At 37.3% G+C, this 27020-nt stretch overlaps 1 protein-coding gene across 11 annotated transcripts in view; it reads left to right on the top strand.

Moving 5' to 3' along the window:
• The window catches only part of SCEL (sciellin), a 113760-nt gene that overhangs the window by 10235 nt on the left and 76505 nt on the right, over positions 1-27020 (top strand). For 5 of the 11 annotated variants that reach the window (XM_039886920.1, XM_039886917.1, XM_039886918.1 and 2 more), the window contains exons 2-5: positions 19417-19478; positions 20137-20242; positions 22933-22992; positions 26592-26660. In XM_039886920.1, the coding sequence (XP_039742854.1) occupies positions 19436-19478; positions 20137-20242; positions 22933-22992; positions 26592-26660 (278 nt within the window). In that variant the 5' untranslated portion in view covers positions 19417-19435. Of the gene's footprint in view, positions 1-4028; positions 4293-19416; positions 19479-20136; positions 20243-22932; positions 22993-26591; positions 26661-27020 lie in introns of those variants that run through there. The other 6 variants (XM_039886924.1, XM_039886926.1, XM_039886916.1 and 3 more) reach the window with 4 other exon arrangements.

Consider the following 27020-nt stretch of genomic DNA (forward strand, 5'->3'; position numbering starts at 1 on the left):
TGTACTTTCAGTTTCTGAAAAATATAAATACATGATTCAAAATATTGTATAAATAATTCTTTTAAAGATGCATATGGATGGTTACAGCAACTTTATTTATAAACATTGCCAAAACTAGGCAGCCATAAAGATATCCTTTATTAGGTGAATGAACAAATAAACTGTGGTATACCCAGACAATGGAATATTATTTGGTGCTAAAATAAAATGAGCTATCAAGTCATAAAAGACATGAATTAAACTTAAATGCATATTATTAAATGAAGGAAGCTAATCTGAAAATGCTACATTCTGTGTGATTCCAACTATGACATTTTGGAAAAAACAAAACTATGGAGACAGTAAAAATGTCAGTGGTTGCCAGGAGTTAGCAGGGAGGGTAGGATGGCTAGGCAGGGCACAGAGGATTTTTAGGATAGTGAAACAATTCTGTATGATGCTATAATGGTGGATACATGTCATTTACATTCATCAAAAACCATAGAATGTACAACACTAAGAATGATATCATAACGTAAATTATGGACTTTTAGTGATAATGATGTGTCAATGTAGGTTCATTAGTTGTAACAAATTTACCATTTCTATGGGAGATGTTGATAATAAAGAAAGCTATGCATTTGTGGGGAGAGGGGGTATACAGAAAATCTCTATACCTTCCTCTCAATTTTCCTGTGAACCTAAAACTGCTCTAAAGATAATCTACTTAAAAGGAAAAAAGAAAAGAAAGCTGGTAAGTTAGATTGACATTATTATTATAGGCAGGGGTCCCCAATCCCCCGGTGTGGACTGGTACCAGTCTGTGGCCTGTTAGGAACCGGGCTGCACAACAGGAGATGAGTGGCGGGCCAGTAAGCAAATCTTCATCTGTATTTGCAGGTGTTCCACAGTGCTAGATAGCATCACCGCCTCAGCTCCACCTCAGATTATCAGGCATTAGAATCTCATAAGAGAACCAGTCCCTGGTGCCAAAATGGTTGGCGACCACTGAAAAGGGTCCTAGATTCTAAAGTGGTTCCTGGCCATTCTCTTTTCTGACATTAATCTATGGGGGCTGTGGTATATTTGATGTTGTGAGTGATACAGGTGCATTGTATATGCATGTATTCATATAATTCCTGATAAAAGCCATTGAGATTTTCTGTCACCTATTAGGGCTCAGGCTCACTGTTGCTCAGCCACAGTGTCCTGGCTCAAGTGCCTATGCTCCTTTCTGACACTTTGGAGAGGCAGTGAACTCCACGCCCAAGAATGTGGGCTCTGTAGTCAGCCTGCCTGCCTGGATTGGAACTCTGCATACTCCAATTCTGCTCTGTGTCATCTTAGGCTTTGGGTTTCTTATTTCCATCGTGGATATAACAGCAGTTCCTGCAGTGTAGGATGTCTGTGAGGATCAAATGAAATAATTTGTGCGAGCACTTAGCAGTGATTGGCACATACTTAAACTATTGTTGTATGTTATTTATTATTATTATTATTATTATTATTGTTATTATAATTATTATAATTACATTTTTATCATCAATATTATAATTATTATTTTTATCATCATCATTATGATCATCATCAGCCATGCCTAATCTCTGCTGGTTTCTTTGGGCAAGGGTAGTTGCTCGTTTGGAGCATGAAGAAAATTCCAAAACCATCAGGAACTCTGGGCTAGGTCCTCCTGGATCCTCCTGATGTTATCTATGGAGCACAGGTTTGGATCCTGGTTTAAAAAACCTGGTATTATCATTATGACCTATCCGGTTGGTAAAGAGATTGGTCTCACCAGTCTTACTGCAACAAAGAAGACATGGACATACGGGATAAGAGCTTTGCCCATGGTGAATAGTGGGTGTGTACAGAAAATGGAATCCAGACTCCTGTGGGCTCTCTGCTGTGCTCTCCACCTGCACTATGGTGGCACCATTGAAGTGTTAAGCAATGCACCTGCTCCAGCCGCATGGCAGTAATTCATTAATTCCGGCATCTGTCTACTCCCAGCCAAAGAGAAATTAGTAATTATCATCCTAATGATCTCTTTCTTGTTTTGACATGCACATAACATTTATTTTTTCCATCTGGGAGGAAAATTAGGAGCCTTCTGTCTTTCAACCCCTCAAAGTCCTGGCATAATAGATTAGAGAGCTCTGAGATGCTGCCTTGTCCTATTTGCTTTTTCTGCATTTTCATCATCCATTTTGGAATCTTTCTGGGGAAAGGAGGTATCTCAGTCTGTTCAAGGTGGTACAACAAAATGCCAAAGACTGGGCAGCTTAAAATACAACAGAAATTTAATTCTCGCAGTTCTGGAGGCTGGAATCCTGAGATCAGGGTGCCAGCATGGTCAGGTGAGGTCCCTCTTCATGATATCCCTCCAGGGAGCCAGTACCAAGCAGTGGGCATGGACACTCGAGATAAGCATTTGCCATCTCAGCCTGGGAGCTTATGCTTTAAAGAGAGCGCGAGAACTTTGATGCTCAAGGTGAAATAGGTGTGGTGGAATGAAGCTATTCTAAGCATGCTCAAAGCTTCCGAGGTCAAGGCCTGAGTGAAACCAAAGCCAAGCCTATTTGTCTGCCCCCACACCCTGCACATTCTTGACTGACCTCTTCCAACTTTGAGATTCTTAATTTTCAGTAGTCCTTTTTCTGAATGTATTTTGAGCAATAAAGTGGTCTGAATTTTGCCCAAATGTCTAGAATTAGCCTATTTTGAATCAAAGATTTGGTTCTAAATGAAACTGGCGTGTTTTAGTGATATGGGTTCTTGGTACATAAAATAAGAGAAACCCTCAATTACATGCAGAAATAATTGCTTAAAAGCTCAAGAGCCTTAAATACCCAAAGGGCAGTGCATTTTACTACATTATAAGTAAAAATGTAAGTTACTACTTGTCTCTACAAGCTGGCTCTGAAACTGTTTTAGCCCTTCATTTGGCTAAATGAATGCTGAAAGTAGCTTCTATTTTTTTTTTTTTTTTTTAGTTCAGCCATGTCACACCTTGGTTTTTCAACTTTCTCATCGGTAGTATTAAAATCCAACCTCAATCCAACATTTATGGGCATCAAAGAAATTTTAAACATATTTCTAAAATATTTTGCATATATAAAATTCCATAAAATGGCTGAATAGACATACACATATATGTATATACATATGTTATTTTAAAAAACATTTTCCATTTTAGATTTTCAAATTCCTCAGCCCAGGATAAGGGCACACTGAGGAACTGACCTCCTCGGTCATGGTGGCTGTTATTGCAATTGCTCGTGCCTCACAATCTGAATGTTCCTACTTCTTGTTACAGTCACTTCTGTGACTACAGCTCAGCTAGACTGTAATTTTCAGGAGCCGTGTTGAAACTGGGCAGATTTGGTTAATTGTTAGTGGGACAGTTGAATAAAGACGACCCAGGAAATTCTAATGACCCTCCTCTTAGCGATGTTTCAGACTTGCTAGTCTTCTTTAGAGCCTCCCTGGCTATCACAGAAGGTACATTTCAGAATCCGTAATAGAAGCCCCCACCTACCCTGGCCCTTCTGCATTGTCCTTCCTCACCAGAAGCAGGTGTTGACAATGGAATCAGCTGCTGCCCGCAGATGTGAAAAAAGTTTCAAACATCCTTTCCACATTTTTGTATGTGGTGAAATAATAAAAGGATCAGAATTCTTATATTTCAGAATGTATTTTTTTCTCTGATAATTTTACAAAGTATTCCATGTGTAGGATTCAGGTAACAGGTGCTTTTCATATTTTCTGATCTCAGGGTTCTAAAGGACTTTTCTCTCCTAAAGGAGCTTGGTTCCTATGAGCAGTGTACTTCCTGTGTGTGTATCTGCACCCAGCCTTCCAGGCAGATAGAGAGTCCTCCAACCTCGAGTTTTTTGTTTTGTTTTTTAAAAGAGAATCTAAAATAGGTTGGATGCTATGCCAACTTGTGAGTGATGTAATCATGTGTTGTTATCAAATAAAAGACTGAATATAGGAACGCTTTTTTTTTTTTTTTTGGCGAACAAGCCCATAAATTATATGAAGAATTCATCAAACAAAGACAGTAAGTCCAGGAGCGAGCCTGTTTTAATTGAACTGGTATTTATACAAGGTGACACCCTCTTTCATACCACCTACCTCCTCCCTGGGTGACTCAGCCACTGAGGGAGAAACCTCTGAACTGTTCATTAAAACAGTCAGAGGTGGAAACTACACTCAGTAAATTCCAGGTACACAAAAGTTTCAGCTGGATCTACCTGGAGAATCACTGCAGACTGTTTTGACAAAAAATCCTGTTTTTTTGCTCGAAAGAGGTAAGTGAATTATATTTGCAAACATAAATATGTCTACTTTCTTGTACAACTTTCTCAGGTTTGTGTGTGTGTGTGTGTGTGTGTGTGTGTGTGTGCCAATGATTAAAATTATAGCTTATTGTATTAACTATGTCTTTTTTTCCCAGTTAAATTTTGATGGTTTCCAATGGGCTGTTCTGCTTGTAGTCAGCTCTGTTGTTTCCTGTCATGATTTTAGGCTGCATTGCCTTTAACTTCCCTGCAATTTTACATATCTGCAGGCATCACAGAAATGAGAACCTTTTTGACTTTGTGTGGGAGCTGGTGAATCCTGTCATATACTTAAAGACAGTAAATTCTCTCTGTTAAGGGACCAGCATAAGCTGGTCTATTTTTTCAAGTGGCTATAAAAACATTTTTTAAACAGAATCTCCCTGTTTTCACAGGTGATGCTTTTAGTGAAATGATGAACCCTGTTATGTTTTATAGAGAAGTCATATTTGTTTTTCTTGAATGCTAAAAACATTGCAAGTCATTGAGCTATGAGAGAGATGCCAAACCCATTTCCCCTCCACTCTATCTTCCCTAAGAAAATCACATTTCTTACATGAATATACCAAGGAATGAAGTGGGGTGGGTTAAATGGGGGTGTTTGGTTTCTCACAGGGATTCCTGTGCACAGGGCCAGCTTTTCTGTCTTGTAACCTGAGTTTTAACTTAAGAATTGATTAATATGTGTGGGGGCAATTTTTAATTTCTATTTATATTCTAATCCTGAAAACCCAGTTTTGCAAGCCCTTCGATAAAAATAGCAAAATTATTTTAGCCAGGCTTTCCTCTACAATTAATAGCTAAGCTAAATTGTCTGACTCCTGTTCTTTCTCCACCATTTCCATGAGTGATACAGAACTGCGGGAATCAAATGCAAGGGTTGCTCTCAGTTTGCAACTAGCAGCTCTATGTCTTTTAGAGGGGTGTTTCCCGCAGTGTCCAGGCTCTCCCTTCAGTGCCAGAGTTTTCATTGCTTCCTATTGTCTGAGATGGTCATATGCCATCTCAGAGGGGTTTAGAGCCCAATTCCTGAAGGTTTATTGAATAATTTTATAACTTGGCTTTCTAACATTTATAGTAATCATAAAGCAAAAGTTGAACATTTATGGATTATAATTTTACTTTTTATGAAATGTGACCAAATTTAAAACTAACTTTCACTTTCATAGTTTATAATGCAGATATAGTCGTTCTGATATTTGCTGATATGACATCATTAAAATTTGAGATAAGACATCAGTAAAATTTTAGTAAAATCTTTGGTTGATTTTAAATGTCAGGATAGAGAATATAGATAAACAGAGCAGGAATTTTGTTAAAATTTTAGTTCATGTAAGTCTTAGATTCAGTTGACATAATTTTTAATTGGAATGGGCAGAGGCCCCTCTAGTCTAACTCATGACTCTTCTAGATGAGAACCAAAAAGCATACACATGTTAAGCAACTGTCAAGGATCAAAGTAACAGAATCATAATGAAAAGCTAGATCACCTGCTTTTTGTCTTACTGAATTTCCTCAATGATTTTTCAAATTTCTTTCACATAGAATATGCTTTTGTTGTTTTTGCTTTTGGTATCAGATTGAAAGAATCATCACCAAAACCTAAGTGAAGAAGATTACCACCTATGTCTTCCCTTAGGAGTTTTATGGTTTCAGGTCTTGTGATAAATTCTTTGATAAATTTTGAGTTAATTTTTATGTATTATATAAGAGAGCAGTCCAGTTTAGTTGTTTTGAATGTAGCTGTTCAGTTTTCTCAATACTATTTATTGAATAGATTACATTTCCCCATTGTATATCTTGCATTTTGCCATAAATTAATTGACCATATATACATGGGTTTATGTCTGGGCTCTCTATTATGTTCTACTGATCTGTGTATCTTTGTTTATGCCAGTACTATAGTGTTTTATTGCTATAGCTTTGTAATATAGTTTGAAATCAGGGCGTGTGATGCCTCCAGCTTTGTTCTTTTTCAAGATTATTTTGGCTATTTGGGTTGTGTGTGCGCATGTGTGTGTGTGCGTGTGTTTGTGTGTGTGTGTGTGTGGTACCACACAAATTTTAGAATATTTTTTCCTTTTCGATGCAGTTGTAAATGGGATTGTTTTCTTTATTTCTCTGACAGTTCGTTATTAGTGTATAGAAACACAACTAATTTGGGGGTATTGATTTTGTGTCCTACAAATTTATTGAATTTGTTTACCAAGTCTGCCATTTTTTAACTGAATTTTCAGAGTTTTCTATTTATAACATGTCATCTACAAATTGTGAGAGTTTTACTTCTTCCTTTCCAATTTGGTTGCCTTTTATTTCTTTTTTTCACTTAATTGCTGTGGCTAAGACTTCCAATAGTACATTGAATAATAGTGGTGAGAATGGACATTCTTGTCTTGTTCCTGATATTAGAGGAGAGGATTTCAGCTTTTCACCTTTCAGTACAATATTAGCTGCTGGCTTGTCAAATATATTCTTTATTATGTTAAGATATGCTACCTCTGTACCCACCTTGTTGAGTGTTTTTACTATGTATGGGTATTGAGTTTTGTCAAATGCTTTTCCTGCACCTATTGAGAGAATCATATGATTTTTGTTCTTCATATTGCTAATGTGGCATATCACATTGGCTGATTTGCAAATGTTGAACCATGCCTGCATCCCCAGAATAAATCCCACTTGATCATGGTGTATGACCCATTTAGTGTATTATTGAAATGGTTTGCTAATATTTTGTTGAGAATTTTTGCATCTGTGTGCTTCACAGACAGGGTTATTGGCCTGTAATTTTCTTTTTCTCTGGCATCCTTGTCTGGTTTTGGTATCAGAGTAATGCTGGCCTCATAAAGTGAATTTGGAAGAGTTCTCTCCTCTTCTATTTTTGAAAGAATTTGAGAAGAATGGGTATTAATTTCCTCTTGAATGTTTGGTAGAATTCACCATAAAGCTATCTGGTCTTGGACTTGTTTGTTGGCAGATTTTTGATTAACCACTGGAATTTTGACTGAAATACTTAAGAGATTTACTTTTCTGGAGACTTTGTAAATAAAACAAAGAAGATATGTTTTAAATGACTGAACTCTTACTGTGGAATGAACTCCATATAATAGTATAATTCACTAAGCACTTAACTTAAGCAAACATGATTTAACTGATAATATCCCTTATGATTTAGGCATTAATTTGAAGCATTCTTTAAAAAAGAAGTGATAAGTCCTTGGCCAGTAATCCAAGAGAAATCTTTGTTTATTTCACACAGCTTATCTTCTGACATTATCTTGCAACTAGGCCATTTGTTGATCTCTTTTTTCTTGCTAAGAACTTTGAAATAAGGGTTTTAGCTATTAATTGCTGTGTATCTGTCTGCAATTGCTCAAAGTTAACTTTTTACCTAAAAGCCTTTATCAAATATATTTGTGTTTCTAGTTTACTGTTTTAAAATCCATGTGATTTTAGAATTTAGAAAATGCCTTTTCTCAAATGGATGCTTTGTCAAATGACAACTATAGTTATTAGGTTTGCATTTTATGTTAGTTGCTAAACTTTTTAGAGATATAAATTATCCTTTTATTGCGATCATTAATTGGAAGAGTGACTTTTAAAGTGACCTATTAAAGACAACTGACTTAATTCTAGACATGAGAACTAATAGTCCTGAATACTCATTGTAATTGTATACTTGAGAGCTCTAAGCATCTAAATAATTTATTTTGTGTTTCAAGACCTAATTTCCCTGGACTAAAATATGATTAAGTTTTCTTTACATAGAATCTTCTGAGAGAAAGTAGTGAACTATAGACCACATTCTTTAAACTGAGATACACACATCCTGAGACACTGTGACAGTATTCCAGAAAATGCACAGAAGCCACAAAATAAACATGGTACATCGTCACTGAGAGCTAATTTTAATGAAAAGGTTTTGGAGAAAACTGCTCCCCTAAAGTCCTGCCCTCTTCCCCTCTCCTTCCTAGTTTTCTCTCATTTGTCATTAGGTAAAGGATTGAAAGGAATGCATATAGAAAGAAGTGCAGGAGACTGGAATTCATTTAGATGTGGATTTAACCATGACCCCACTTTGGCCAACGGTAGCTGGTTTAACTGTGCCTATCTTGCAGCACCAGCAGATAAAAAGAAAATTTAGGATTCTTACTGAGTCCTAAATAACATAAATATATGTATATACATAATATATATACATATATTATATAATGTACATACCATATGACATATTATGACATATTATTTTTTCAGAATAGTACAAAGAAATGTAAAACATGAAGAAAAAAATCTCTGCAAGAAAAATGTGAGACTCAGATGAATAAAATTTTAAAACTTTATTGTAAGACATAAAGTCTTTGATGAGTAAAAGCATCTCTGAGTACTGTTCCTGGATGAACAGATTGAATTTCATAAATGTCAGCTCTCCCAAACTATTATACAGGATTCATGCAATTCCATTCAAAAGTTCTAATAGAATATTTCTTTTGGAACCAGAGAAAATAATTTAAAACTTTATCTGAAAGAAATGAATGAGAGAAAATAGCTAATAGACTTTCTACAAAGGAAATTAAATGAAGGGTACTTACACTAGATATTAAAATGTATTATTAAAAAAGTAGTTAAAATAGTTTGTTTCTATTGCAAGAAACTAAAGACAGATTTCTAGAAAAGAACAGATAGCCATGAAGCACATTCTAGAATATATTAGAATTTAATATGTTAACAAATGAAGGATCGTATATCAATGGGAAAGGGATTGCTTCTGCCATTGCCAAAATAAACTCATATGGATTAGAGTTTCCATGTAACAATAAAATATTTTTTAAGAATTGAAAGAAAATATATAAATATTTAAATAATCTCCTTTGTCCAACAAATACTACTCTAGAACTGATTATGTGCCAAATGTAATAATTTTAGGGAGAACTGTGGGAAAAGATCTTGGTTTCCCTATTTGTGTGTGTGTGTGTGTGTGTGTGTGTGTGTAAAGGCCAAGACGATGCATGCTTCTTGGCGGTGGGGGAAGAATATTATAGGCAGTCTGAATGGTGATGTTTCTATGGAGAGGTACTCTGCTATTTGAACACTTAGTAGGGCCTTTAATTCACTCTGGGGTGGTGAGTGTGTGGCATGTTGGGAAGCCACTGAATGCTTCTAGGAGAATATATAATGTATGATCTCAAATACAAGTCTTTCTTGAAAAGAAATTAAGGAATGAAGGGAGCTCAGAAATAAGAATGTTTTAGGCACAGGGCATAGAGTGAGCGCATTAGCCTAAAGATGATAAAAAGGATGGAGCCTCAAGAAGCTAGAATGATTCACTATAGCTGAATGGAGCTAGAGTTTGTGTGAGGAATGGGAGTGGGAAGAAATGTGCTAGAGAGTATGGACTCGCAAGCTGTTTTAACAATTTGGATTTTATCCTGACGGAAATAGAGCTTCACTGAAGAGTTTTAAGCAAGGTGGTGATTACTTTAGCACCAGTGAGAATGGATTAGGAGAAAATAAATATAGAGATTGGAAGTATAACTGGGAAGCTGTTAAAATAGTAAGATTATGGTAACTTGAATTGGTATCTTGGAAATAAAAAGAAATGCAATCAAGAGGTAAGTAGAAGTAGAGTTGTAGGACTTGGTGATGGCTTGGATTTTGAGGTCAGAAGTTCCATGAATGGGCTACAGGAATTTTTAATGAGTGGAAGAGTTCATAAGGGGAAAGAATACAAAGTTGAAAGCTGCTAATCAAAAAAAAAAAAAAATTACAATTAGAAGCTAAATGAAAAACTGAGAAAATATAGATAAATATTTCTGATAAATAAAGCAATCAGAAATCCACAATAATCATCAGTGGATAATTTACAAAAAAAAAAGTAACCATTAAAATTAGAAAATATACAATTGAAGCAAAATGATAATGCTTTTATCTATTAAGTTATTAAAGAGATTAATAAATGATAATTCTAAATGCTCTGAAATATATGGACACTTATATGCTGCTGAGGATTATAAACTGGTATAAAGTTTATGAAAAGAAATTTGACAATAGAGATCAAGAACATTTTAGAAGTTACACCCCCTGGCAAGTAATTTCACTTTTAAGAATCCATTCAAAGAAAATAATCAGAGATGTGTTCAACAATTTGTGTATTGTTTCGTTGCAAAACCCAGGAGAATCATGTTATACTGATAGAGAGACCCATAAGATGAAATATTCTATAGTCACAGAAGAAATAATTACCTTTAAGTGGCATTGGAAAATGTGTGTCAATAGGCAGAGAAAATAGGATCTAAAAGGCAAAGAAAAACCCTGAATGAAAATAACAATGATTCATGAAAGATATCTGATTTTTTCCTTAGTGCCTTCATGTATTTTCCACATTCTCTATATGAGCATGTATATTACTAATATAATAAGAAAGATTATATATAAAATTGGGATAAAGAATGAGCACATGACAGAGTTGTGAATATGAAATATGGTAAAGTATTTACGGTAATAGGGTTTTGGCTTATAGTTCGTGGTCAAAATTTGGGTTTTCACTCATTTAACAAATATTTTCAGCTAGAACTGGATATAGTCTATGAGGGAGCTCAAGTGATAGATTATTTTTATTAGGTAGCAGTTTCATTAATGAATGTTATACCAGTGTCTTTTGTAAAATGAAATATGTGTGTCCCAGAGAGTAGAATGCTTCATGCTAAAACTCATTACCATTCTGCAGAAAAGAGAGCTGGTAGAAACAAGAGTGAGTGAGGGTCTTAGGTCAAAAACGAGAACCAACAGTAAGAAAATGTTATGTTTGGTGGTTATCAGACTCAGAATATTTGTAGCGTTTAGACCTCTGGCTAGCTAAAATTGTTAATTTGTGCTGTATTCTGCAGTTTTACCATCAGTAAGCAAGTTTCCCAATGCTAAACTCAGACAGTGACTAAAGAAATAGCCAACTTACAACCACTGCAGCAGGATAAATGAGTCTTCGCCAGCCTGATAATTTTCGGATTTCCTTCCACAGTGCATATTCGGACTAAACACGGTCTGTTAATTTAAATGAACTTGTTGACATTTACACTTCACGAAGCCCTGTTAGTTTTCTCCTTACATATTTCATGTTCTTTTAAGTGATAATTAGTTGTTTATTTTATTATCTTCCAGAACATAATGTGTCTGTTTGCTGGTTAATAATTATCAGGCCCTATTTATTCTGCAACTGGAAACGGTTTAATAGAATTTGTCCCTTTCAAATTTCTAGAGAGTTTTCCCTATTAACAGTGATTTCTAAGAATCAAATACTAGTGAGTAAGGCACTATTATTGAAAAACTCTTTCACACACAAATGTGAATACTACCAGGGTGTGCACATATGCCATTATCTGTATATTTTTACTCTATTTCTTTCTTTATACTATGTTAGCTTTTTAATACTTTTCATCAGTATAAAGATCTCCCCTAGGTGACTAATCACATTCGATCTTTTCCATAAAGGTATTAATTTTTATAAGTATATTAGAAGCCTGATCAATTGATTGGAAAATTTTGGAGCAGTTAAAATATCCAATTATAGCTCTGTGCTAATCTCTTGATACTTTGGTAAAATGACCAAGGAAAGTCTGCTCAAATTCTCACCCCTGGTTGAGGTCCATCACGGATCTCTACAGTGAAGAGGTTGCCATTCTTCTCACCCTTCCTTTTAGCCTGGTAACTTTCTAACTTTAGGCCCTTTTTTGTTTCCTGGGCTTCTGGAATAGGAACTTTGGTGACAGGCTGATTTGGATGGGAATCCCAACTGTACACTAGCTATGTAACCTCAGGCAAACTACTGATCCTAAAACCTTTTTCTGGAAAGAACTAATTTCACCACTGACCACGTTTCCAACTCCTGCCCTAGCCTTTTTCAAAAAGACTCTGACTTCATTGAAATCATTTGTCATAAAGTTTCACTTAGGTATACAATGAGAATAATGAGAGTGTCAACTTTAAACATTGTGTGAGTCTTAAATGAGATAATACATATAAAATTTAGCTCAATATAGCTATAACTATCACGTGATCCAAAATACCAGCCATCGGAATTGAATTTTTCTTATTTTTTTCTCTTCTCTCATCCTCTATTTTGTTCATTTATTTTCCATTCCACATTTTTTTCCTTTTCTGTCTTTCTTTTCCTACTCTCTTCCCTTTTTACACCACCCCATGCTAGTGTCTTTGCTTATATAATCTTTCTTAAAAGAAAGTTAGCAGGGAGTGGTGAAGATATAAAGTAAATCGAGACGTTTTGCCCTTGGGTGGAAAGGGAAGAGTGAGAGCTACAAAGTCATTATGTCAAGAGGACCCAAAAGATGAAGAAGAAGATTGTAACTTAGTTGTGGGGTGGCCCATGGAATTTTTGGAGCTGGGACAAGAGGAGATGGGGCTGGGATTGGGCTAAGGGAGTAGCAGATTACCTAATGGACCAAATGCTTCCAGGGGAGAGCTATTATTAAAAATAGAAAATACTGAAGGACATTGAGAATGATCAAAAAGAGATAAAGAAAGCTGAATAGAAGAAAAAATGTAAGAAATTGGGGGTGTTTGACAGTTTTAAATGCATCCCAAGAGAACTAAGAAAGTTGATTAGTTTTGTGAGTCAGAACCTCAGATGAATCATTTCATCTAAAACCTAAAGACAGATTTCTTTCGGTAGAAGCTGTAGGTAGTAGGCTGGAAGTTGAAAAGTTTCTTTTTTCCTCAATCCTTATCAAAGGCTTTGACATCATGATTTCACACCAGAGTTTTCAACTTGCGTATTCAGTGCTTTAAAGGGAAAGGTTTTTGTGGTTCCCAGCATAATAGATGCAGGTTTCACACATCTTTCCCCATAATATCTACATTTAAAATACAATTGCTGGTGTATGCCACTGTTAGTCTTATGTATGGGTAATAGCTTTTTGAGAAGCCGAGATTAGTTTCATCTTTCTCATGCGAAGTTAAAAACTTGATTGGAATGAAATTGAATGATGGCACTTAGAATTGAGGCTACTAAGGTGTCATTATTTGGATGTTGAGTAGATTTGAAACTCAGGGTAAACTCAGTCCCTAAAATAAGTAATTCCTTTAAAGAACTATGTGAAAATAAGATTTTGCTGCATGTATTTTTTGATAATACGAATTTGAGAGATTGGTAATCCCTAATGCACTCTATAAAAGGCTATTTTTAACAAGGGCATTTATTCACAAAGACATATGCTGTTGATTTTTTTTTCTTTAATAACAAGAATATCCACATATAAAATATTACTTTATATTCTGGGCAAGATGAAAAGAATTCCATTGCAGTAAAATCTCTGTGGAATTAGAGGTTGATGAAATAGGAGCTTGCACTTTGATGGTTTTAAGTTGGAGTTCCTAGAACTGGTTCTGGGGCTACCCGGTGGTTCTGGGGCCACCCATGTCAATGAGGAGATGGTTGGGGTGACATGGCCAATGGGTTTTAAGGAAACAAAAATGGAGCAGGTGGGGTTGAGGGAGGTTGTGCAGGAGATGTAGGAGAGACACACATTGATTTGATGAGAAACATTTATTTTCCACAATACTGGTTATTTTTATTAAAGAAACTCCTGGATACTTATTAAACCGTTATTACTTGAAAATAGAATACATTATAGTTCTCCTTTTCATTTACCTTGCATCAATGGATAGCATGGGGCTGGGAAAGAGTATCAAATATTATCAATCTATCTAGTAGGGAGATAGACCACGGGGTGAGCCCAGTCAGAACAGTGCCAGGCTACTCACGATTTCAGTGTGACCACAGGAGCAGTGAGGCTCAAGGCTGAGCTGTCCACGGGTGTTGGAAAAGTCATTCATTATTGCTGCCCCTCCCAGCTACTCTCCCATTATCTTCTATCTTTTGAAACTCCACAGCACTTCCTTGAGTGTTTGATGTTGGCCAAATCACATGGTCCTCTGAGTGACATATAGTATCATGTACTGAAAAGAGCCCACAGTGCTGTAGTCATATTTCCAGTTCCTGGTTCTGCCACTTATTACGTGACCATAGGCAAGTTATTTAACCTCTCTGAGTTTTGGGTTCTTATAATTAGAGATAATAACACTCAACTGGAAGAATTAAATAAGATAATATGCATAAAGCATGTGGCATAATCTGAAGCACACAGTAGAGACTCAACAAGTAATCCTTCTTGCTAGGAACATTGAACAAATAAACATACTGCAGGAACTAGTGTTTTTTGTTTGTTTGTTTGTTTTTAATAAAAGAGTCATTACTCTCATCTATTTTGTAGAGGACCCTGGACTTTTAGGCCTTCTATTTGCTCCACAATGGCCTCATGCTAAGCAGAAAGAACATTAGGCTCGAATTACTAAAATATGGAAAAACAATCTCCTGAATGAACTAGGAGGTTTATTTTTCTCCTGCAGGAAGCAGTCCAGGGATAGGTAATTCAGGCTAGGGTGGCAGCTCTATGACGTTGTCAAGGAACCAGGCTTCTCCTAACATTCTGCTCTGTCATTCTTAGTGTGTGACTTTAGTCCTGGTGGTTAGTGCATGGTCCCAAGATGACTGCTCCTACCTTGTACATGGCATCCTAGTGCATGGCATCCTAGTTTCAGAGGATGGGAAAGATGAAGTATAAAAGGCCAAGGGACTTATATGGAAGAGGAAGCAAGATAAAACTGGGATGTCCCAGAGAAGGCAGTGGGTTCATTGGAGGCTATTCCCAGAAAATATCAGAGACTCTGGGAGAGGAGCTAGTGAGGTGTTTACAGGATACCCAAGAATAGTAATTGGCAGAGAGATAAAAGAGGTTAAGAGCCATGAGCATGTTTGGATGTCTTATATCATTTGATTCCATTTAACTAGGCTTTCTGGAGAATGCCTACCTATCCAAGGGGTGAAAATATCAGACCCTCTAGCAGGATGTTGGGTCTGATTAGAGCCAGCCAGCCCTAAATATAAGGTAAAGAGGAGATACCTGCTTTTCTCCGTACAGCTCTATGCAAAAAGTGCTTACAATCCGGAGTCTCTGGCATAGAGAAAAAAAAGGATGAGACTTGAGCTAGAAAGCTTCGGTTGAGTCCTAGTTTTGCCACTAATCAGCTACTCAAGCCAATTCTCTGCTTCTGTATCTGTAAAGTAAGGATTGTATTACTCTTAAAATGATGTGGAAACTGTGAGATAAATCATAAATTACTGTAAAATCACCTAAAATATGACTGTTGTTTGAACTCTCCTCCTTACCCAGCAGAGCCTAAAGGGAAGAGAATTGAGGTGGAATATGGGTAGGTCACCAAGGAAAATCTAGAAAACAATATCCATATGGAATCATACATATGTCATCTTTTTTGTCTGGCTTCTTTCATTTATAATGTTTCAAGCTTCATTCGTATTGTAATATGTATCTGTACTTCATTCTTCTTTATTGCTGAGTAATATTCCATTATATGGATCTATCTCATGTTATAAATCCATCATTCATTGATAGGCATTTGAGTTGTTTTCATTTTTTTGGCTTTCTTGAGTAATGCTGCTATGACCATTTGTGTACAAGTTTTGTGTGGACATATGCCAAGGGAACGCCAGGGAGTACACAGAGAAGGCTGCTTTGTGAGGGTTTGTCAGCTGCAATGATTCCCGGAAAGGCTGCCCTGGTTCTTCTGCTGCCAGGCACTGAGGGCAGAGACCATGGGGCCTCCAAACAGTGAAATGTCGAGCGTCAGGCTGGCCCCGCCATCTGCCTGCCCTCTCCCATTCTAATGCCAGGGCGCCTGTCTAGTCTTACAATGACTCTTGATGAGAATTATTTCTTGTTGCTGAGGAAGGAGTTGACTTTGGTTTAAAAGCCAGATTCTACTTCTTATCACCTTCACCATGTTACACACTTTCCCTGAGCTTCAGTTGTCTTGTCTGGGAGGTAAATGTTATATAATAGCTACCTCATTGAGATTATTTGAGGATGAGAGACAATGCCTGTGAGATAACCTGTTTAGAACAGGTGCTCAGCTAATAGATATTTATACTGGCAATTGACCTGTTCAGTAAGACACTTGAAGATGCAAGGGCACAGGTCAGGGATAGTATGGCACAAAAGCTCTTGGAATGACTTAGCTATTTTAGAAATGTTTAAATCACTTTTCCCATAAATACTCTGTTAGTTTCCTACAGCTGCCATAACAGAATACCATAGATTGGGTGACTTAACAGAAATTTGTAATCTCACAGTTTTGGGGGGCTAGAAGTCCAAGGTCAAGTATTATCAGGTTTGGTTTCTTCTGAGGCCTTTCTCTTTAGCTTGCAGATGGCCACCTTCCCTCTATGGCCTCGTATGGCCCTTTCTCTGGGCACACATATTGCTGGTGTCTCTTTGTGTGTCCAAATTTCCTCCTCTTATGAGGACACCAGTCATATTGGATTAGGGTCCACCCTAATGGCCTCATTTAACTTAATCACTTCTTAAGAGATCCTATCTCCAAATATAGTCACATCCTGAGGTATTGGGGGTCAAAGCTTCAACATATGAAACTGGGGAGGGTGGAGACAAACAATTCAGCCCATAACAAGCCCCTAGGGAGCACCTACTGTCCCCCACACCCTGGAAATACAGAAAAGAAAGACTGAGGCCTTGCCCACAGGAAACTCATTCTTTTGGGAGAGACAGATAATAAGCATATAATTATAAAATGCCTTTTCTCTGTTTACCCTGCCCCATATCTCACAATTGAATTTGCAATCCCTGCAAATGCATTCAGCGTTCAGAGTCCCGGTTCAATCAGCTATGAACTCTCCAGGTCTTCACCAGCTCAGAGGAAAAGAATTTATCAGAGCTCATTTTAGAAACAGGAAATAGATTAGTCAAAAACTCAGAGAAGCAGGGCCAGACTGAGGCAAAATGAACAAGTATTTGAGATTGAAGTTTGCCTTTAGATGCTTTTTTACTTCCCTTTCTGCCAAAGTTTTAGCAACCTCTAAACACAGCCAGCCACAGATCCCCTGCCTGTCCAGTAGCCTAAATTTAAGGCTGCTCCATTGCCTCCCCACGCCCAGCCACATCTCCCCTGTGTCTTTGGTCTTTGCTTTCCAAGGTGATAGAAACATGAAGTTAAGAATTACTGAGCACCTACTATGTGTTGGGCAATAATTAGACACTTTACAATTTGATCCTCAAAACAGCTCTAATTCGTCTCATTTTATAGATGACGGAGCTGAACTATAACATACCCAGTCAGTAAATAGCATCTTTCAAATGCAGATCTTCCTAACTTCATGAAGACCTTCGGATTCTCATATCTAGCTGCTGGTCTCTGTGAAGATAAAATCATGATTGATTACACTAGTTGTTAGTCTTAGATTGGGAGCCTTGGTCTCAGGAGAAAAGAGAAAGGGAAGTAGGAAAGGGAGGCAGGGAAAGGAGCTGAGCAGGATGTGCTCTCTGCTGGTCTAGTTTCAGCCTGACCCCATGTTGAGCTCTGAAGCACAAATTACCTGCAGAACTGGCTCAACCTTGAGGCAAGAGGCTGACATTTTATCCTGAGACAGTCAGTCACTGTCTACAGGTTGTAGTGGCTAAAGGCAGTTCCCCAGAGGCGGTGAAGCCTGAGCCCATAGCCCCAAAGCACCAGTCTGGTGAAGGGAACCTGTTCTGGGCACTGACAGCTTCTTTTTCTCATTAACTCGAGGGAAATTTACATTCTAAAAGACTCCAGGTAAAACAATGCCTTGATCCAAAGGAATGTGTCTTTACCACTTCAGGTCCTGTGATAGATTATTGTAGGAAACACTTTTGCAGCAGAGGGCCAGAGATGGGAGCTTTTTAGAAATTCCAAGTAATACCTATAAACTGTTGTTTGATAATAATACTACTTTAAGTCAAGATGGCTTTTATAGTTTAACAAAGTGATTTTTCTGTACATTATACTTTGGCTCCTCACGATAACTTCATGGGGGAGATGGCGGGTTTCATTAACCCCATCTTACGGGGTATCAAGTGGTTCCATTATAAAACTTAGATGTGATAAAGCTGGGCCTAGAACCTGCTTCCGATGTGAGATCTGATGCCCCTCAAAAATTCCACACATTGTCTGGTTGGATAAACTCTGCAAGAGACATAATACTTCACCTAGGCTGACCAGACACGACTGCTTGCCCAAGAATCTTCCAGTTTTAAAACCAAAAGTCCCACATTCGGGAAAACCCAGAACCTACTTAACCGTTAGGCAGAAAAGGCTGTGCCTAGGGCCCACGACATCTTGAAAGGCCCACGAAAAGGTTCTAATTTTAATTCCCTTTACCAGCATGAAAAAAAAGTGAATATAATAATAATAAATATGTAATAATGAAGCCAGACTGAATTATTAATCATCTTTATACGAACACAGACATAAATATATTTAATTTTGTGTGTGTGTGTGTGAGTGTGTGCGTGTGAAGGAAAGGACCCACAAAAGCAAAAGTGCCTAGGATTCACAAAGTCATAATGCAGCCCCGGAAATTCAGTCAGTTCCAGGCAAAGGAACTGTGGGTTGCCTTAACTCCTTAACCTCTTAAAAGTAGTGGTTGGTCACAGCTAAGGAAGTTTGGGCTTTAATCATCAGTGTTTCCCAGATCTGTGATTTCCTCGGCCTCTGGCTGCTTCCCTTCTCATCATTCATCAGGTGTCTGGGTTGACTTCGGCTTCTCCAGAGAAGTAGCCGATGAGCCCCTCTAAGGGCGTTCTGCACATTGTGCTGTCGATTCCATGTCTCTGTCTCCTTATGGACCTGACCAGACACTTATCTTACGCATCTTTTTGTCCCCAACTTCTGGCTCAGTGCCAGGCATATCATAGGCACTCAATGCATATTTATTGATTAAATAAATGGATTAATTAATGGCCAGTTGCTTGTTCTGTAACTCTGGGTGTTGGCTCTTTACCTGTAAAATGAACACATTGGAATAGATGAACTCTCAGGTTCTCAGCGGGCACTTTATGTCATGTATTCATCATATCACATCCTGGGACTGTCAATGTCATTGAAAAATGTGTCTCATTAGCAGTGGGAAGGTCACCTATATATTCTTAGAGTCATTGTTGTGTTTCCCCCACCCCCATCTCTCTTTTAGATCTGTCCTGGAAGTCAGCATGTCCAATTTTACCTCAAGAAAAACATCTTCCACAGGAAATGGTAATGTAGATGATATTTCCCTCACTTAGAAAACTTAAAAATCTGGGGAAAACCACTCACAGGTCTTAATTACTTTATATAGATACGGAATGCTTAGAAGCAGCAGTCTAATTTAATTAGCACTTCTAAACTTAGGCTTAAGGCTAAAAGTAAAAGTGTAACAACTTTTACTCCTGTAATTGCAGTTCAAAGATTATTTATATAAGATCAGTGTGACCTTCTGTGTTTCTGGTTCCTGTGAGATCAAATATTTGTTATTTATAGTCGAAGGCACCATAACTTATTGACTGTTATTTACTACATGCTTTTAAAACAGTCCTGTGTGTACTTCTGAGGCATATTTCTTTTTGTAAAGGCCACCCACTACACCTGGCTTGGTTTATCCCAGGCCCACGAGTCTACACTCCCGGGTGCCAGATGGGGCCTCACGAGCTGCACGGGCAGTTTCAGTTGGCAGTTCAATGTGTTATCTTTAATGATGGGGTGTGGGAGTTGTTCTTTCTTGCTGGTGCATCCTACTTTGAAACAGTACCGGATTTGCCAGCCTAGAAGGTTGATGCTGGGCAATCAGTTGTGCCTCCTGAGATTTCTAGGTTAACAAACCCACACTCAACTCTATGCAATTACATCTCCCAATTTTTCACTTTTCCGTTGATAGATATGAAGAGTACCACTCAGAGACAATTAGGTTTTCTTGAGGCGAACAAGAGAAGGACTTTCTTACAGGATAACAGCTGGATAAAGAACCGTCCTGAAGAAGAAAGGTAAGAGGGTGAGGAGTGGAAGGATGAGTAGAGAGAGATTCCGTTCTCTGTTTGGGAAGCTAATGGCCATCTGAAAAGCGAATGCTTTTCACTTCGTTGCATGGCTAATTTATTAAACATAAATCAGTAGCATCAGATTATCAAGAACATTACTACCATTTTTAATTTCTGCATACCTAAGAAAATGTGAGTCATTAGTGAGAGAAAGCAGGGTTTCTTTGTTATAACTAAATAAATGTTTGTGGTAGGGAGATTCCTGGTGCATGTTGATCATGTCAGTTGAAAACAAACAGTATGATTCCAGATTTACAAATGTAATAATTTATCTAAAACTTCTTTATGTGCAAGTGAAATCAATAAATTCTTCATTCATTTTAGTCCCAACTAGCCACATCCCTCTAAGTGGTGGTTAATATGGTATTACGTTGTAAGGGAAAAGATTTAGCACCAAGAAAGTTTTGTCTGCTTTGAGCTTTGCTTCAACTACGATCTGAACACTAGGACCAAAGGCATATCACCTCCTCACCGACATAGATTTACAATAGACATTTTTTTCCAGCCCAGATATATATATTTATTATAAATTATGTATATACATATACACACATTTTTTTATTCCTTCTTATGTTTCAGGCTTGATACTAGATACTTTACATAGCAAGCATTACTAAATCTCACAACAATCACTTAAAGTAGGTATTATATCCCCATTTCACAGATGAGGAATCTGAGGCTCAGAGAAATTAAGCATCTTGTGCAATAGCACACTGCTGCTAAGTGATGGAGTTGAGATTTTAACACAACCCATTGTCTTTCCTGTACATCGATGTTTTTCAATCAGGGGTAACTTTATTCCCAGGCGATGTTTGGCAAGGTCAAGAGAGACATTTTTAATGATCAAAAAGGGGAAGTAGTTCTGAAATCTAGTACGTAGAGGCCAGTGACACTGTTAAACATCCTACAATGCACAGGACACTTTACAGAAAAAAAATATATGTATCAAATCCATAGCATCAATAGCACTGAAGTTGAGAAACCCTGCATTGTAGGATACTTACTCTAAACTTACTAAACTGTGTATGCATGATTATTTGAAATATATTTGTAACTGTCAAATAAAAATGTCTATTGATTCTTATCAGTAAACCTTATTATTTTAAGGGCCTATCGAGGTATTTGGAGACTCACACTAACTTTTAGAGTTAACACTCTTGGACAACAACCATTTCCTTCTTTGAAGCAACATTTATTGCTTCTGTCAGATCCTAACATGGCATTTCTTTTTTCTTTTTTTTTTTCTTAGTGATAGAGTGATGTCAAATGTAGATCATAAATTTTGGGTTGCAAATATTTATACAGATGGGTGAAAATAGAGATGTCTAAGGCAAATTACAGTTGCAGGAATGACGGTTTTATGCCAGGCACGCCTTTTTGAGAAGACCTGAGGAAACCAGCTTGGATGGCAAGGCAGCTGGCTGAATAGAGGGGAAATGGGCTCTGATGCTTCCCTACTCCCAGTGACCAAGCTCTGGGCTATATGTTATGGTAATTCTTCAGGTAAAAACACGTCTGGTGTCCGCGACTCTCTCATAAATGTAGGGAAGGGATATAGGGAGATGGTAAAGTTCTCTAGGGATTTTCGAGGGCGTAGATTTGCTGAAGTTGTTTCGGTTTCACTGTTCTTCTTTGCTTTTAATTGTCTACTACAGTTCTTTCACAGCTTTATCATAACTGGTTTCAGAGTATTGAGCGAGTTAGTGGAGCAGAACCAGGAGAAATGTGGTGGTTCAGGTTTGGTTGGGTTGACATGAAGGAAGTTCAGCACTTACTCTCGGCCTTGGCTCAAGGCCAAAGTTTCTACTACATGTTTTGACGGTTCCTAAAATTGCCTATAATTTCAGGTCTACTGTACAAAGTAAGAAGGACATGGCTTTGGGATTTTATGTATGAAGGTCTTGTACAGATTTGACCAATAGGAAAAGCAAAAATTTGGAATAAAAAGGTCCGGGTCCTAGACTCACCTCTGTCAGTTGTGAACTTTTGGCCTTAGGAAAGCCACAAAACTCCTGATTTAATTTCCCCATCTGTGACGTGGATATGACAGTGTCTTTCCTGACTAATTCATAGGGTTATTTTAAAGACCAAACAAAACAAACTATGTACTCTCATGTTTGAAAAATGAGCTAAGTCTCTTGTGAATGATCAACCTCTTTAACCACAAATATTGGTAATGATTTTCCTACTTTTTGTCAAAGAAAACTGTCAAGTCCTTAAAATGAAAATGTCCAAACATAATGGGCTTAATTAAATTTAGAACATTTTTGTAGAAAACTTTTACCTTCCTACAGAGAAAGATTCTTCTACGTATACAAAGTAGATAGTTTTGTGTTCCCACACTCTGATAAAAAAACAAAACAAAACAAAACAACAAACACTTGTATTCCATTATTGAATCAAGTGGCAATCTCATGGGATAAATTAGAATAATGATCACTGGTACTGACAAACTTGTTTCTTTTCACCGTGCTCTTTCAAGTGATTACTGGTTAAAATAAATACGTAGTCGTACTTTTGCATCTGAAGCGCAATGAATTAACCTTGCCAAAATTGTGTTCCTCTCTCCCTTATTTTGTGCTTACTAAATACTGTGGTAACTTTTTATATGACTCAATTTTGTTCTTTCTCTGCAGAGATGAAAATTACGGCAGGGTGGTGCTCAACCGACATAACTCCCATGATGCCTTGGACAGGTGGGTGTTTCAGACACATTACATCATTAGCAGAAACACAAACATGGTAGTTTTTGAGAAGACTTGTTCAAGACAAGCTGAATATCTGTGGCTACCCTCAGGCTTTCCCGGACATTCTGGGAACACGAAGGAGACTCTGTGATATCATCAGAGCTTTTCACAGGGCAAACTCTATGCTTCTCTAGCTCCATGACTTCCAAAGGTATAGACAGCTTGTAGGCACAGAATAAGCATCCTCTGCCCGCCCCTCCTGGCAAGAAAGGGAAAGGGGTCCCACAGAAACTCGACCATATAAGATATTTCTGAACCTGAGGGAAAGGAATCCTGAAATACAGACACATCAGTTCCAGAGTTCACTCGCTTTATGGGATAGTATACTTTTTATAAACGTCTAGGCTTGTAGAGAACCAGTATGTGATACTCAGTGACAAATAAACTGACAAAGACAAATTAGAAGGAAAATTCAGACAAAACCAGCAATCACAATGATGTAAATAATCTGATTGATCAAATACATAGATAATATTCTTATGAGAACACATTTGTACTCACACACATACAAACAACCACACCCATCTGAAGATCCCAATTATTTATCAGAATCAAGTTTTATCTGGTCCAGTAGCCTGGGCGTCACCAAGAGGTACTTAGTAAAGGAGTGTGATTGCCTTTCATGATATGGTCTTTAAAAATTAAGTAGACACCTTGAATATGTTTATTTTAGAAATTTTTATTTGTGAATTTTTCTAAATCCTTTTAAACCTGTTCATAATTTAAAGCTATTCTAAGGGTACTGAGCTTAAAGCCCTTTACATAAATTATCTGCTTGGTTTTCTGGTTCCCAGCCTTAGTTCATTTGATTCACTGACTATTTTGTGATTTAGCAAATTCTACCTGTACCTTCTCCTTTGTCTTCATGATTTTGAAGAGTACAGCCTTGTTCTTAGTTGGCCCTTTTAACACTAAACAAAGGGTGCCTGATCATTTGAGTCCAGCCACCAATGAAATTGTCCCTCCATTTTATTTGCCTTTCTGTGGAACTATTAAAGAACAAACATACTTGTTTTAAAGGGTGACTGGGAAAAATAAGGTTTATATTTCAGTGTGTTTTAGGATAACAGGAGATTAATGCCTTCTGTGCTTATTTTATTTAAACTGTATTGGTTTCCTAAACCCTTCCTGTTGGTGGACAGCGTTTTGGCTAAAGCTACACACTGAACTTTTATCTTCAATACCAAAATCTTTGAGCCTGAGACATTTTCCCTTTGACCTACAACTAGTGTCTCAAACTACATTTTCCTAAAAGAGTAGCGTAGATTATATTTTTCCTTGCACTTGCTCAAGTGGATGTCCACTTGACACTTTCTTCCCATTAGCAGAGGCTGTGTCCACTTTGGTGTTTACTCAAGCCCGCATTGCAGCACCTACTATGTGCTGACATTGTGTCAGGTGCTAGGAATACAAAGTTACCTAAGACAGAATCCTTGACCTTAAGGAACTCTCACATTCATGGGAAAAGATGGATCCATAAACTGAAACACTAGATAACATTTAACATGGAAGGTTCTCTTGTAGAAGAGTATGAGAGTGCTGTGGGAATAGAGAAGATGGAGAGACTAGCTCTGCCGAATAAATCGGTAGTAGTCTTCCGTGTTGGTGCTCCTGCTTAAAGGATGAGGAGGAAAGTTTTCCAAATTGGTGGCTATGGGGCACAGAAAGAAGTGCTTTCAGCAGAAGCGACAGTGTGTGCAAAGAACTACTCACGAGCAGAGACTAAAAAGGAAAAGAAAAATAAATGATATCTTCTCATCACCCTAGATAACAAACTAGGAAATTTTACTGTGTACTTCTCTGCCGGATCATTAAAATGTGTCACATAAGCCCGATAGCACAAATCGTACCTGCAGAGATGCCTACCCTATTGAGCCAGACACTATTGTAAGGTCTGGGAACAAAGCGCAATCCCTGCTTTCGTAGAACTTGCATCTCAGTTGAAGGCGAGAGGGAGAGACTGAAAAAAAAAAATAAATAAACACAAGATAATATGCTGTGTTGTGATAAGTGCCAGGAAGAACAAAGGCAGCTGATGAGACATGAGATGACAGTGACAGAAAAGGGCCTGTTTTAGGGAAGGGGGTTGGATGGCCCCACAGCACCTATTTGCATTCACGCATTACACATGATGGTGAACCACATATGATGATTTCATTCTCAGCGTCCTTAAACTTGGGGAATTGCATTAGGCACTTTTCTTCACTTTTTTTTTTTCTTGCCTTAACCGATACTATTTCCTCTACCACTGTTTGAAAATGTTCATATCTGTTGATCCTCCCAGGCCCAGCTCTAACTGTATCTCAACCATAAAGCCTTCTCTGATTTCTTTCTTTGGAAATAAGCTTCTTCAATTTAGAACTTCCTTGGGCTTTATTTCAACTTCTTTTCTGACGCTGACCACTTTGGATGTACATGTCTAATTTGTCACTCTAGCATTGTATGTATTGGGTCCATAGTTATTTCATTCTTGATTTCTTCATAGTCATCAGCACAGAGCATCGTGTATTGTTTACCTCCGAATATTTGCTTAATAAAAATATATGACATCAAGTTAAAAAATTAAATCTTAAATATGCTATTTTAGAACTTGTTTTCTGATTGAATACCCTTAATCTGTCAGCTTCAAATCATGCTTTGATATGCAAACCCAGTATAATTCCCCAATGACCTTGCTGTCCCTGTATCACAAGGTTATATAAGGCATTTTTTTCTTTTGCCGATTGATCATTCTGATCAAGATATTCCCACTGCCTCTATGATCATAATTCAGACTATTGAGCCTTCTCTCCTTTCCTCCCTTATTTTCTTTTCTTCCTTTTCCATTTTTTTATTTATGTCTTCCTCAACTCTCTTTGCCTTCATCTCTCATCTCTCTACTTCTCCCTATCTCTCCTTCTTTCTCCTCTCCTTCCAACATCTATGTTTTTTCTTCTCTCACTTTCTTCTTTTCTTTTTTCCCCCAGCTTTTCCTGTTTCTCTCATTTTCTTTTATTTCTTCCCTCTCTCTCCCTTCCTTTCTCCAGCATGTTCTCCTCTTTCAACTCTGACCACAGTGCTGAACTTTAAAGGAAGCTATTTGTATTTAGCCTGTTGTGCTGGCATATAGTGCTCCTAAAACTTTGCAGACAACACATAGCTGATTATAAGAGAACAAGTGCCTATTATGTAAAAATCAACAATATTGACAACAGTACATATTAGTTATTAACCATCTTGCTTGTTGTGTCATTTTTTATACACAGCCTTATGCCCAATCTTTATACACATCCTTATGCCCAATTTGAGTGTGTTATTAATTAGAAATAATCAGACTTAGGGAAGATTTTCTTTATTAGCATAAGGAATTGGGTTTGCCATAATTTATTCTATTCAAGTCAAAACCGTGGAAAATTTGGATACTCCAAATCTCTCTTTTCTTGGTAACATATACATCTCTTACTGAATAGGCTAAAATTTTACCAAATGCATGATAGGTTTTATAAACTATTTTTTTGTTATTTATTCGATGTTTGTGTAATTCTTATTATTATTACTTTTTGCTATAGGAAAACAAATGAGAGAAATGAGCTAAAGGCCACGATTAGTCGGTACAGATCTGATGACACTTTGGACAGGTAAGGTGTTTTTGAACTATGTAAGCAGAATGCATAACGTATAGTAAATCTTATTTCTTATAAAGACCGAGGTATTAAAATATTTACCAAAGTAAGCTTTGAACCATGATATTTTATCAGGGACAGAAGGGCTATGAGAATTGAATTACTTTCTTCTTCAAAACTTACACAATCTTGACTCAATAACACTATTTTTCTAAAATCCTGTTAATAGTAGATGAAAGAAAAAATTCTGAAGAAACTGGTTTGAGTAAAGATACGGTGGGCACTGAGTAGAATCTGATCAACTTAAAATGGAGAATATAGTTATTTTTGTGAATATGAGTAGTCAGTTCTTATTCTAACTTTTGGTCTTTCCAT

This window comes from Pteropus medius, unplaced genomic scaffold, assembly GCF_902729225.1.
Source record: "Pteropus medius unplaced genomic scaffold, Ma_sr-lr_union100, whole genome shotgun sequence".
Taxonomy (NCBI): domain Eukaryota; kingdom Metazoa; phylum Chordata; class Mammalia; order Chiroptera; family Pteropodidae; genus Pteropus; species Pteropus medius.